Raw genomic sequence first — 13,856 nt, 5'->3', positions numbered from 1 at the left:
AAAAAAAATGTGGGAGGGCCTGAACTCCATCAATGGCTTCACCACTTTCTAGCTGTGTGACCTTGGGCAAGTCATTTAACTTTGCATGGCTCAGATTGCTTATCTGTAAAATTGGTATGCTAATGAGGGAATCTACTCCATGACATTTTATGAACATAAAGAGATAAATGTGCTTAGTGTGGTGTAAGGCATGGTAGACAATGTTCATAAATAAACTAGCAGCTCTTTTTATTATTTTGATCAACAATAAATGTTACTTTTTTTTTTGCTTACTACTCATATTTCTAATTTCCAAATGCACATAGGAAAGTCTTTAAGCATTTTCCGTTTAACATTTCTTTGAGGAATTCCCAGATTCCAGAATGTGATTTGAAGTTTTTTGAGAAAATGGTATTGATTCTCAGGACAATGATATTCTTTCATCCAACAGAAGTTTGGTTGTGCCCTTAATAGTATCAGCTTTTATGACAATTACATCTTTGGGTGCAGTTTATATAGTTAAAAGGATTGTGTGGCCAATAACAAACAGGCAACATTTTGGTTCCATCACATCTCTGATACCTGCTTCTGCTTTTATTTCACAGCAGTTGGCTTCTCTTTCTCTTACTGAAGTTCTTCCTTGCCAGTCTTTGGGGCTTCTGCTTAAACTCCCTTCAACAGTGTGCTTGTCCTGTTTTAATAGAAACTTTAATAACCTTAGATATCAACTGGTCTTCTTGCATTATTTTATAGATAAGTAACTAAACCCTGGAGGAAGACTGAAAGGGAGTGAAAGGGTGGGGATTAAGTGCCTTGCCTAAGGGCATAAGGCCTGTGATAGAGCCAGGATCTGAACCTGAGTCTCCTCTCCTCATTCTACAGGACCTTTTTTAGAGACATGTCCTCTAAATGTCCCCAGGTTGAGGAAATTTCTAGATTCCTTTTGTGTTGATCCTGACTTATCAGATGAGGCAAAGTATGATGAAGAGATGATCTTGGCGAATCTTCAATTGGATGGGTCACCTGTCTCAGGCCTAAGCTGAATCTTATGATAACCATGTGTTTTTAGCTTGGTCCAGAACTTATGCCATGTCAGCACCCCAACTCACAAAGTCTCTGCCTCTGGATCCGTTTTTCAAAACCTTGGGCCATCAGAGCACATTCCGGAAGGTCTCTGGGTTTTGTAGTGAAGGCTGCTACATGACTAGATTTTTAGTGTTATTCAAGGTAATTATTCGGTCCTGGTTAATCACTGTCCATGTCCTTTAGTCATGTACTATAAGAACACTGACGGGTTTCAAAAAATGTAAGTTAAAAGTTAAAAAAATCATTTTAAAATAATGATATCAAGAACTTAAATGTATTTCCCATGTGACTGGAAGCACATTGCAATATTGTCTTTGGGGTTTCTGTTAAGTCCTAGTAGCTAGAACAGGGATGTAGAAAGTTGAGGTGCTTACAGCAGTTTGTTGAATTGAAAAGAGTTGGTATAACTCACATAGTTCTATCATATACTATTAACTTTGTGATCTTGAGGAATTAAAAAAATTGTCACCACTGTGGCATTCCACAAACATTTATTAATAAGTATCCACAGTGTGCTAGTGAGTAAGCAGTATCAACACTACAGAAAGGTTAAGGAGGATGAGAACTGAATAGAGAAGTCTAGGTTTCACAATTAAAATGGGCTGCAACTTTGCCTTTAAGATTTGGAGATCGTCATTCTCTAGTTCCTAATAACCCTGGCTATGATCTCACCAATATCAGAAAGATTTGACATGTTCCAGCCTCAGTGTTTTGGGCTGCTTCTTGAGAATGATCAGGTTGGTAGATGTTTTGAAACGTCAAAGACATTTCTTTGATGCTCCCCGTGTTCTATAGGGGTCTGTGCAAATGTCTCCTAATTGATTTCTTGACAGTCTTAGCATTGTGAGACAAAGTAGGAAGAGTGTGAGATTTTGGGGTTAGGGGATCTGGGTTTGAAACTTGCCTCTGCCATTTGCTATCTGGGAAATTCATCACAGTGTACTCAACTGCTCTGGATTGGTTTTATCTGTAAAACAGGCACATGTCTACCTGATAGGGTGGCTATGCCAATTAACTGAGATGTGTGTGAAGTGTTCTTTAGACTGTGAGGTCTCATATATTCTTCTATCCATCATTACTGCCTCCTTCAAGAATCTAACTTTTTCCAAACTTGAGGAGAAGATATTGTATCTTGGTATCCTTTTTTTTTTTTTTTGCGGTATGCGGGCCTCTCACTGTTGTGGCCTCCCCCGTTGCGGAGCACAGGCTCCGGACGCGCAGGCTCCGGACGCGCAGGCTCAGCGGCCATGGCTCACGGGCCCAGCCGCTCCGCGGCATATGGGATCCTCCCAGACCGGGGCACGAACCCGTATCCCCTGCATCGGCAGGCGGACTCTCAACCACTTGCGCCACCAGGGAGGCCCTTGGTATCCTTTTTTTATTTTTATTTTTTTAATACAACTGATCCTTTGAGTGATATTCCTGGGCATGTTTGACATAGTGCTTTAGTGGCTACAGCAACTTTACATAGTAGTCTAAATTCTCATGTTTGTGAATGACAGAAACCTAAGTTAAACTGCTTGAAGCCAAAAGGGAAGTTTATTGAAATACGTAATTGAAAAGATAGAGCCATTAGGTTGAACCATATGAGATTGCTGTTTTTCTAGGTCAGAAATAGTCAAATATGGCAATTTCACTTGGTTCAACCTAGTACAAATGGGGGCTCAGCATATGTCATGCTGATCTGGATTCTCTTTCTGTCTTCTGGCTCTGAGATGACTCTGTTCTCTAGCGTGTTCTTCTCTGGTGTTATAAGATGGCTGTTAATGGCTTCTGGAACCACATCCTTTCATGTCATATCCAATGGGAAAGAGCAAGAGTTTTTGTCTTAATTGTTCTCTGCAAAAGTCTCAGTTGCATTTCAGGGGCGCTGCTTAGGTCATAGCTTATCGGAGAACCAATCACTGTATCTAGGATGTGAAGTGCGTCTATAGCTTAGACTTGAGTCACATGCTTCGTCCCTGAAGTCATAGACTAAGGCTAGACCCCAGAGGGAAAATTGGGTAAGGCTTCCAGGAGAATTGTGAACAGATGTAGCGCTGCAGAAACAACAGGTGTCTAGAACACCTTATCAGATAAAACCATTTTTCCACATTATGTATGAAGACAGACTTGAAAAGGCTGTAGAAATTTCTCAAGAGCAGGCAGTCCTGGGGTAACTCAATAATTGAAGGGGGAAAAGTACTGGAAACATTTAAGGCAAAAAACATGGTGCTGTGTTCGTGTGGTCATGTTGCAACCAGAAGATTTGCTTGTAGCCTAAAGGATTCTTATTTGGAGCAGAACTTTGTGATGGACAGGAACGTTCTAGAAAATGAGCTGAGAGATCAAAGTAAGGAGCTCTTGAGTCCATTGTAGGATTTCATTTTTCAGTGAGTCGTAGGCCCTTGCTCCTTTTCCAACTTACTTCATTTGTTTTTATTCCCAAGATGTTGTCCCTTTTCCAGGCACTAGACCTTGGCTGTGAGAAAGAGGTAGAGAGAAAGAAGAGAGAAGTGTTTGGAGACATATTAAGATGCGTCTATGGAGACAAAGTGCACCTTGGTGCAAATCTAAGAGTCCTTAGCATACACCCTAGGGTCTTCTTCTATAAATGGTAGAATAGGTGTCTTTCACACTTCACTGGATTAATTCAGAAATGCCAAACATTTGCACTCTATGCCGATGATTATTTTGCTGGTCTTTAAGGCTTACTTCTAATATCATGTACCAAGAAACTGGAAACATCAGTTTCCTGGAAATATAAGTCTCACCAAGAAAATGACAGATGAGACAATGTGAAGTTTCATGTTAAAATCTCTATGCTTTTGGTCATTAGCCCTCAGGTCATGCCTAACCCCCAAGGTTATTGGAAACAGTGAGAAATGAATGAAAGCAGGAAATGTAATTACCATTCTGTGCATTGAAAAGTTAAGCCACTGTTACCATGGATACAATGGCTTGTTTATTGTCCAGATCTTGAGATTCCAAGTTTGGAAGCAATACCAGAGGTCTCCTTTAAGTTTATGTACCATCAGCCTCATGCAGATTCTTAGTAACTTTTAAAATAAGCCTTTACTCAATGATTCACATTAAGTAATAGCATACCTACTTTTGAGTGTCCAGCGGGTGTTGAGGAAACCCAATAAAGGGAAAGAAGACCGCAGCTACAATTCTGTTATGCTAGACTTTCTTGGATTCTCATATAAAAACATCCTGTCTTATAGTGTCAGAGGTTTGCTTGTCACCTTGGGTCCAATTCTTTGGTGTTTTTTTTTTTTTTTTTTTTTTTTGCGGTACGCGGGCCTCTCACTGTCGTGGTCTCTCCGGTTGCGGAGCACAGGCTCCGGACGTGCAGGCCCAGTGGCCATGGCTCACGGGCCCAGCCGCTCTGCGGCATGTGGGATCCTCCCAGACCGGGGCACGAACCAATGTCCCCTGCATCGGCAGGCGGACTCAACCACTGCGCCACCAGGGAAGCCCCCAATTCTTTGGTTTTTATTTTATTTTATTTTATTTTTTATTTATTTATTTTTTTCTTTTTGCGGTATGCGGGCCTCTCACTGTCGTGGCCTCTCCCGTTGCGGAGCACAGGCTCCGGACGCGCAGGCCCAGCGGCCATGGCTCACGGGCCCAGTCGCTCCGCGGCATATGGGATCCCCCCCAGATCGGGGCACGAACCCGTATCCCCTGCATCGGCAGGCAGACTCTCAACCACTGCGCCACCAGGGAGGCCCTCTTTGGTTTTTAATCTCATTAACAAGGAGAAGTTTTTCTCAGTAAAGGCTGAAAAATCAAAACTCATTATTTCAATAGGGAAATCCTCAAATAAAATTGAATTTAAGGATAGAAATCTTTTTTATATGTCAATCTTACCTACCTTTTAATCTCACTAAAGGGGAGGAGAAAACGCTAGTGTGTACTTCCACACAGGTTTGATTTTGATGTGGGAAGGGTGTGGAGGAAACTTTTTGTTGCAAGAAACAGAAAACCCACCTCAAATTGGCTTAAACAATTAAGGGTATTTATTGGCTCATGTAAGTAAAAACTTCTGAGTCATAGCAGGGTTCAGGTGAGGTGCAGTCATGGCTCCAGTTCTCTCTCTTTGTATTTTTCTTGACTCCACTCGCCTCTAGGTTTCAGCTTTGTTTTCAGCCTGGCTTCCCATATTGTTATATTATAGCTGCCAGGACAAATGGGGCTACATGTTTTCTTGATCCTATCTAAGAACAATTCAACTTTGGGAAGATTTCAGCTATGTTCTCAAAAGCATTATTTCATCATGATTTATAGAATGCTATAATCTCTAGGGTCCCTAGATGGGAATCAGCTAGCTTCCTACATTTGGCATATCATCAACATCACATGGGGAGCTTTAAACGGCATGTAGATTCTTAGGCCAAAACCCACACTTACTAAATTAGAAGGATGGAATCTGTTTTGTTAAGTAATTCTGAGAGTCAGACAGTTTGGGAACAACTGATCTGGGTAACCTGTCTGATTTTAGTTTTGTAAACGGAAACTAATTTGCCATGGCAAATTCCTTCCAGTAGCAGTGAAGTCTACTCTGTTAAATCTATTCTTTCTTTTGGGTGGGGATGTTACAAGGTAGTTACGGTAACGGGGAAAATTACTCTTTTATATCTGAGGGTGATATGAAGTACTGCCCCCGTTCCTGGCGGGTCTCCTTTCCTGGCCAACATGACAGTCCCTCCCTGTAGCTACTATTTGTGTCTTAATTAGATTCTTTGTTCTTTCCCTGGACACCCTTGATGCCCTTCCTCCCGCTCTAAGAACCTGAGATTCTTTGAGCTACTACTTCCAACTACTGTTGGAGGTCTTCTTGCCCTTTTCCACCCAAGTCAGGGATTCATCTCAAGAGAACCCCTGGCAGAACTCATTGGAATCTAAAGCAGCCGTCTATGTTTGGTATGGGAGTATTGGAAAACCTTGTAGCTCATTCACTTTATATCCTAAGCCCAACTCTTTGTTGATCCCACTGGCACTTATAGTCCATTGCTCCTGCCACCTCTTCACTGCCCTTCAAATCCCTCAGTTATTCACTTCTTCAGCTTATATTTTATGGCCCATCGTTAGCATCACTTCCTTGCCTCCACCCTCAGCAGTCTGGTCCTCTTTTCTCAAACCTCCATCCAACACCACCTGCTCAGACAACGTTGCTTCTTATAAACATGAAAATAGAAGCAATCAACAGAACTCCACAAACTCCCATAGCCCAACCATCATCACTTGAACTTCAGCCTGTACATTTTGTCTTTCCTCCTGTTACTCTGGATGAACTTTCCATGCTCTGTAACCAGTTCATTCATGTTCTAGATCACATTCTCTCTCACCTCTCACCATTTGTCTTCTCTCGTGAAATCTTCTTTTCCCCACATTCCTTCTTGCTATCACCAATTTTCTCTGTTTCTTGGCAAAAATCTCTTGGCAGATTTGTCTTTTTTGTTTTTTTGGCTGCACCATGCAGCTTGCAAGATCCCAGCTCCCCAACCAGGGACTGAGCCCAGACCCTTGGCAGTGAGAGCACAGAGTCCCAACCACTGGACCACCAGGCAGATTTGCCTTTATCCACTGTAGTTTTGTGTCAGTTGTTCTCAAATCCATGCCATTCAGGTTTTTTCCACCCCCACCCCCGCCGCCCCTTGACAGGTATTTCTTTGGCCAAGGTCACCGATGACCTCCATGTTGTTAAATCCAAAGATCCATTCTCAGCTCTCTTGTTTAGCTGATTAGCAACATTGCACGTAGTGTGTCCTGCCTTCCTCTGTGAAACCACATTCTCCTGGTTTCCTTCCTTCCTTGCTGGCCTCTCCTTGGTATCTCATGCTTGTTCTCATCCATCTTCCTGATTACTTTTCATCTCTATCTACATTATTTTGGTTGCCTCATCCTGTCTCTTTAAATACCATCTGTATGCTGACAACTTACAAATTTATGAGTGTAATCCAGACCCTACCCTAAACTCTAGTCCTATATGTCCAACTGCTTATTTGATATATCCACCTGGTTGTGCAATAGTCATTTCAGACTTATGTCCAAAAACTGAACTCCTGATCTCCACTAATGCCCCAAACCTGCTTTCTCCATAGATTTCCCCATATTAGTAAATGGCTTCTCCATCCTTGTTCAGACTCCACACCTTGGACTCTGCTCTGACTCCTCTTTTTCTTTTATACCTCACATCCAATACATCAGACAATCCCATTGTTTTCGATCATCAGAATATATGTAGAATCCAACCACTTTTCGTCTTTACCACTACTGCATTGATCCAAGTCATGGTCACGTCTTACCTGGATTATTGCAGTAGCTTCCCTACTGATCACCTGCTTCCCTTCTGTCCCCTCCTGTCAACTCTCACCCCCGCTTTTAGAAACCAGTCAGATCCTGTCACTCCTCTGCTCAAAAGCTCCAATGGCTTTTGTCACACACGAGTTGGGTTTTCCAGAAACAGACGCTGAGATGGAGTTTGGAGTGCAAGATATTTATTAAGATCAGTGTCTGTAAAGGGAAAGGGAGGAAGCAGAAATAGGCAGAGGAAGAAACTGGACTGTGACAAGGCCTTGCTTGACCCACTGGGGAGTTCTGGAGCTACAGTTGGCAGAGAGAGTGTTCTGTGTGTCAGGCTGAAATGGCCTTCCTCAGTTGCTAGATGTGGCCTGCCCTGGCAAGGTACCTTATTCTACAACTGATGGACCTCAGAGGAGCTCAGTGTAGGTAGAAAGTCCTCCCCTGCAGCTGGTCCTTCCTTGAAGGGGAATCTGGGTGGTACATCTCCTCATCTCCCTGTCTATCATTGCTTCCCAGCTCATAAAGAGTCAGTGTCCAAGTATAGACCCTAACCATCTGGCCTGCACATCACCCCCCTGAACTATCTCCTTCTCTCTCCCACTCACATTGCTCTAGGTACAATGATATTCTTGCTTTTTCCCCAACGCAGTGAGCACCTTAAGGCCTTCATACTGGCTTTCTCTCTTCCTGAACATTCTTGCCTCAGACTGTGTATGACTTGTCCCTCACCTTCGATAGGTCACTGCTTATATGTCACTTTCTCAGTGTCACCTTCTCTGATTTTTTCCTCCTACTTTCTTCATTGCACTTAACACCCTCTGACATCATGGACATAAGTTATTTGTTTTTTTAATTTATTTACTTTGTTTTCCCTTCCCTAAGATATGAATTCCAAGAAGGCAGGCATTTTTCTGTCTTATTCATTGACTTATCCCTAGTGTCCATAATAGGGCTAACTAAATACATATAAGTTGAATGAATGATGGATAGATGCCACCGTGAGTGCTAAAACCAAGAAGGGCAGCCTAAGCTCATCACCATGTCCTTGGTATTGCCAGCCCTTAATTCTGCCGGGCTCCTGGAGGCCCCATCAAGGTCCTGATGGAGGAAAAAGAAAATTGCCATCTCTATCAAAACAAGTGGCTTAGCAACGCTGTTTCTCTCCATTTGACTCTCCCCTTCCTCCGCCTCACTGCCCCCCAACTACTGATGAATCCCAATGCATTTGATAGTAGTGGATTCTGCATCAGCCTTTTAAACTTCCACCCCACACACTTGGTTACCCTGTGAGGATCCCCTGTACATACAGAATGGGGCTATTTTAGGGACAGATTTGATACAGTTGCTTTTACAAAAAGATAAGCCAAAGTCTTTAGACTTTATGTTAGCGGACTGTCATTCTGTGTTTAAACAGAACACAAAAGAAATCTGTCTGAGACCACGGCACAGTGAAAACAGCCTTGATCAGACAAAAGGCCCTCTTTGAAGAGGGGAGTGGTTTCTCAACCTGGGGAGGCGGCGTAGACTATGGAGGAAAGAACATCACATGTCAAGTCAGGACATTCATGGGTCTTGTTCCTGATGAATGAACCAAAAATGGGCCCAACCGAAGAGGGCCAGACTGCTGAAAAACGCCTGTGGCTGCTTGTCCCTAGGCACAATCTTTCTCACTTTAGACCCCATTCTTTTTTTTTTTTTTTTTTAATTTGGCTGTGTCGGGTCTTAGTTGCGGCATGCGGGATCTTTCGTTGCAGCACACGGGCTCTCTAGTTGTGGCGTGCGGGCTTAGTTGCTCCACGACACGTGGGATCTTAGTTCCCCGACCAGGGATCGAACCCATGTCTCCTACATTGGAAGGTGGATTCTTAACCACTGGACCACCAGGGAAGTCCCTAGACCCCATTCTTTTGATGACTTCATAATAATGCAACTGTGACCAAATAGGTTAGAGGCAGAGGAATGACTCAGCGACATGCATGTATCGGTGAAGAAGTTGGGAGAATGACCTGACATAATTACTGCTAAAAATTTTGAGTGCTTTCTATGTGCCTGATACAGTCCTAAGTGTTTTACAGGCGTAACTTTACCCACTTCTTTATTAACAGTTTGAACTTTATGGATAAAGAAGCAAGGCAAAGACAGGTGAGGTCATTTGCCCACAGCCATCTAGTTATTAAGTGGTGGAATCAAGATTTGAACCCAGAGTCCTTAATCTTATGTGTTATCACTGTGGGTAAGTAGGAGCAAGTGCAAGATAGTGCCTCTGTATCAATCACACAAACCCTCATTTAATGGCTCATATTATGATCAGGGGACCTCATTTCAGAAGCTGGTACCTTTGCAACTCAACTCTTGGACATTTTTGTGCTACTTTTGGCAGTCATTCACTCGTTCATTCATTACGTGTCGATGGAGACCATATCATGCTTTGGCATGTGTAACCGGGTACAACAGAGGATAGAGAGATTCCTGCCACATGGGCCTACCCCAAACAGCTTACTCTTGAAGAGTACATTTCCATTTTAACCTAGTCTTCCCTCTTTACTCTTTTGGTACTGGCTGATTCCTGCTTGCTGACTTTCTCCTATACTACCATTCCTTTATCTAGGAACGTCCTCTTCTCTATAATTACACATCTTTTAATTCAGAAGACCCTTCCCCAATCAGAGAGTTCTATTTTAACTTCCTCTTAGGGATGGCAGTGATGTACAGATTTTTAAAGTCTGCCGTTGCTTAATACTGATGGAAAAATTCCTACCAAGTTCTCTTACTCAAAGTCCTAGAAGAAAGTAATGAACAACCAAGTGAGAACTGAGACTCTTTACAGCTGAGAAGTTTAATCGTGTAGAGATGGGGAAGGCGTTTGCCTGTGGGCTGGAAGGTGCGGGAAGGGCTAGAAGTGCTGGAACATCTCTTGGCTCCAAAGCATCTCTCACCCTGGCCAAAGATGTCTGCTCCGTCACCGTTAGAGCCAGTTCTTTAGCGTAAGACACTCTTCCCCCCGAAACTCTGGTTAAAGTGAGAAATGCTTACCCCTGTCTGGTAAAGTAGTTCGTTGAGATAATAACACACAGTAAACATTTGTCAGCGTGAGGGTCAGAAAGAACGAGACGCAAAGCTGATGGTTTGATGCGGTGGTGGCGCGAAAGAAGGGAAGAAGGCACCAGAAGGCGAGTCTTGAAAGGGAGCCAACCTCATCTCCTAATTATTTTGCCTAAATCAGCTTTTCTGGGGAAAAAAGATATTATTGCTTGTGCTTTTTCCTTAGGATAATATTATGGGGAGTTTCTGCTGTGAATCTGTCAAAAGGATGTCAAAGATAGCACTTCTTACTTTCCAGTAAGGCTCTCCTTCCTCTAATTAGCTTAGCTGAAATACGATTGTTAGAACAAAAGGAAAGGTTGATCCTAAAAGCAACAAAGTTGCAGCACTCTATCAATGATTCCTTCGGGATTCATCGGCATCAGGTAAGGTTGAGAGGAAGCTTTTGGATTTAGTGTAAATGGAAGTTATAATTTTTCTAGACCATAATGATGACTATTGATAGGAAATCCAGTGTTCTTCCTTAGTTAGTATGCAATAAAAAAAACAGTTTGCAAATGAATAAAGTGAAATCCACACATTCCCCAAATCCATTGCTAAATGGTTAATTTTTATGTACCACCACTCTGAATTATTTTTCCAGTTCACTTCTGGCATAAAAATTTACTTCTTCCCTAATATTTGGTGCAGCGGGGTGTTGAAAGAATTTGCTAAGTAATCACTGGAAGCTAAGATTCTAGTGAAAAACAAAATGCACGGTTTAAAAATTGAATGTACTAACTCAGAGACAGCAAAAATTAGATGCTTCTTGCTGTAAATAATTAAACCCAGCAGGGCAGACAGGAGAGAACATGGGACTTGGGCTAAGAAGGATGCATAGTGTAACTGAACACTTTCACTTCCCTCTAAGGGAAATCAAAGAGGTCTTTAATAGTTGTTGCTGATTGTGAATATGTGCAACAAAATCCCACTGTAATCCAGATTTATTTTTCAAGCATTTTGCTTTGATTGAAGGAATGAGAAAGTGAAGGGAAGAGGAACGGTATTTGATTGAGGCCCTTTAGCCCTCTTTTTCTCTAGGAGGTCCAAGTGTGGTTTGTCACTGTGACCTGGGGCTTTGGTTCCCTTCAGGGCCTTCTTGCACTGGGGTTGCATTGGTAGATCAAAGACAACTGGTTCTATTTTCTTGCCAAGAAGCAGTGGATCTATTAATTGAGAACTGGGCTGACACGAGACACATAGGATGGATTCTGTCTGATTTTCTCTAACAGGGTTGGTTTCCTTAGTCTCCCCACTTCCTCCAATTTTTCGAGGTGGGGGGCAAGTAATTGGCCTTAATTTTTCTATCTGTATAAAAGGGAATAAGATTTTACCATTTTCATACGGGTGGGCTTGAATATTAGCCTTAATGAAGTGCTTTATTTTATTATTTAAAAAATTAACGTAGACTAAAATGGTGTGTGTATAGTTCTATAAATTTTCATACATGTATATATTCGTGTAACCAGCACCGCAATTGGGATTAAAACAGTTCAATAACCCCCCACTCCCTCGATTCCCTTATGCTATTCCTTTGTAGTCACACCCTCCAAATAAAGTTTCTAAGTTCTTTTTCTGAAAACTCACTTTCCCACATGAAAGCCTCAATTTCTGCCTTTCATTTGTTCATTTTAATTCAGGAAGTGTTTCTAGCTCATTTCTGAAGTAATTCAAAATGACATGGGTGAATGGTAAGTTTGCAAGGCTGGTTTCCCCTTATTGTATGGAGGAAAAAACTGGAAAGATGGAAGCTCTTTCAGTATAGCCATACAGGAAAAAAATTGCCTAAACTTGGCTTGTTGCTAGATTGGAATCTGCAAAGAAAACACACTCAAGAAATCTCCCTTGAAGAGGAGGACAGAGGTTTATTTTTTATTTAACGATTTACCCCTTGACACCTGGGAAATGATTAGTTGATGTTTTCAAAGAAGATTAAGTCAGTGTGGTTAATTAACTGTGGTAATCAGGTGACTTAAATTAATTAACTCCTTGTTAACAATTTCCATCAATTTTGTAAATAAATGACTAAATCAGTAAATTATATTCTTAAGATTAAAGGCTTTATTTCCTGATTTATTTTATTGATGACAAATTAGAGATTTTTCTCCCCATTTCATTCCCTTCCTGCCAACCTGACAAATGAGAACGAGCTGGTTATAGTTCGAGAGGAACACACCAGAGTACCTTTTAATATGTGGTTTTAAGGGAAAGTCAGGCTAAAGGACACTTTTGCTCCTTCATCTCAGCACATTTTAAAAGATTTAGGGGAATGAAACTTAAGAAGTATGTACATAGCAACATTAAGGGAGAATGGAGGTAGCAAGTAATGATGAACTCACTCTAGGATAAACTTTTTACTATGAAGTTTTTAATGTTTTCTTTCTTTTTTCTAAGTGAAAAGTGAATGAGGGATGTTATAACATGAAACAGAATTTGGCTTTGAGCTAGAAATAAATTTTAATGGATAATTAGGTGTTCTGTTTAGAAGGAATTTGTCAGAATGTGGGGATATAGTGATTGCATTAGTCAGTAAAGCTTGATTGCAGGTTTAAAATGCCATGCAAGTATACAACTAGAATGTTCTTACTTTTTAGAATCTTTATAATTGAAAATTCTCTTCCCTGCTTACATGATTATGTCTTGGTCTCCAATGAAACATGTGAGCTGGAACATTACCAACCTGTCCCCCATGCCCTCAAATATGCCGTTGCATTTTCTGAAAGGCATTGAACACTCAGGGCATTTGCATTGTGAGACAGATGATATAAGGTTATTTAGGATTCCTTCTAGAAGGAGTACTTGGCATCTTGAATAACTTTTGAGGAGTTAGAATATATTTACGTATTTGCAAGAATTCAATGCTAAGATCACTCACATTTTATAAAGAGAAAATTCCTACAGTTTCCTTGAAGGTATAGAAGGCAGCCTCAGTTGTGGGAATGAGCTGAAGTCAGTGACGTAAATTTACATCTCTGACTGCTAAGCAAAGTTTTGGGCTCTTCCTACTATTATGGAAGCTCTCTGGCCACACCCCCTGCCCCCTTCTCCACCTACCCAAGGGTCCTCAATCTCAAGGGTCTTCCCTGGATGTAGTTCACCTGTGGCCAAACCTTTCTGGTGCTGGGGTGCTGCCTGGTGTTGGAGTTTGGAGATTTAGCTCTGTCACGTTCCAGATGTGCCTCTCTGGGCTATTTGACCTCTCTGGGCTTCAGTCTCCTGGACTACTTAGTAATTTCTACTCCACAGGTTCCTGGGAATATTTAAAGGACCTTGTGAGCATGCAAGGTCCTGGCACTTGGTGAGCATTCAGTAAACATTTAACCCCACAGGGAACCTGGTGCTAAATCATTCATAGTTGACCAGCTCTTGGTTAGGTCAATGCAGCAGAGCAGCCACCATGCTGTGTCTTTTGAAATAAA

At 41.8% G+C, this 13,856-nt stretch overlaps 1 protein-coding gene across 1 annotated transcript in view; it reads left to right on the top strand.

Moving 5' to 3' along the window:
- The first annotated feature begins 10,206 nt into the window (after window positions 1-10,206).
- Window positions 10,207-13,856, top strand: part of LRP2 (LDL receptor related protein 2) — a 185,814-nt gene continuing 182,164 nt past the window's right edge. The window contains exons 1-2 of the mRNA XM_060105959.1: window positions 10,207-10,340; window positions 10,721-10,823. Of these exons, the coding sequence (XP_059961942.1) occupies window positions 10,207-10,340; window positions 10,721-10,823 (237 nt within the window). The remainder of the gene's footprint in view (window positions 10,341-10,720; window positions 10,824-13,856) is intronic.

Source organism: Mesoplodon densirostris, chromosome 8 (assembly GCF_025265405.1).
Source record: "Mesoplodon densirostris isolate mMesDen1 chromosome 8, mMesDen1 primary haplotype, whole genome shotgun sequence".
Lineage (NCBI taxonomy): Eukaryota > Metazoa > Chordata > Mammalia > Artiodactyla > Ziphiidae > Mesoplodon > Mesoplodon densirostris.
This window is presented reverse-complemented; position numbering and strand designations above follow the sequence as displayed.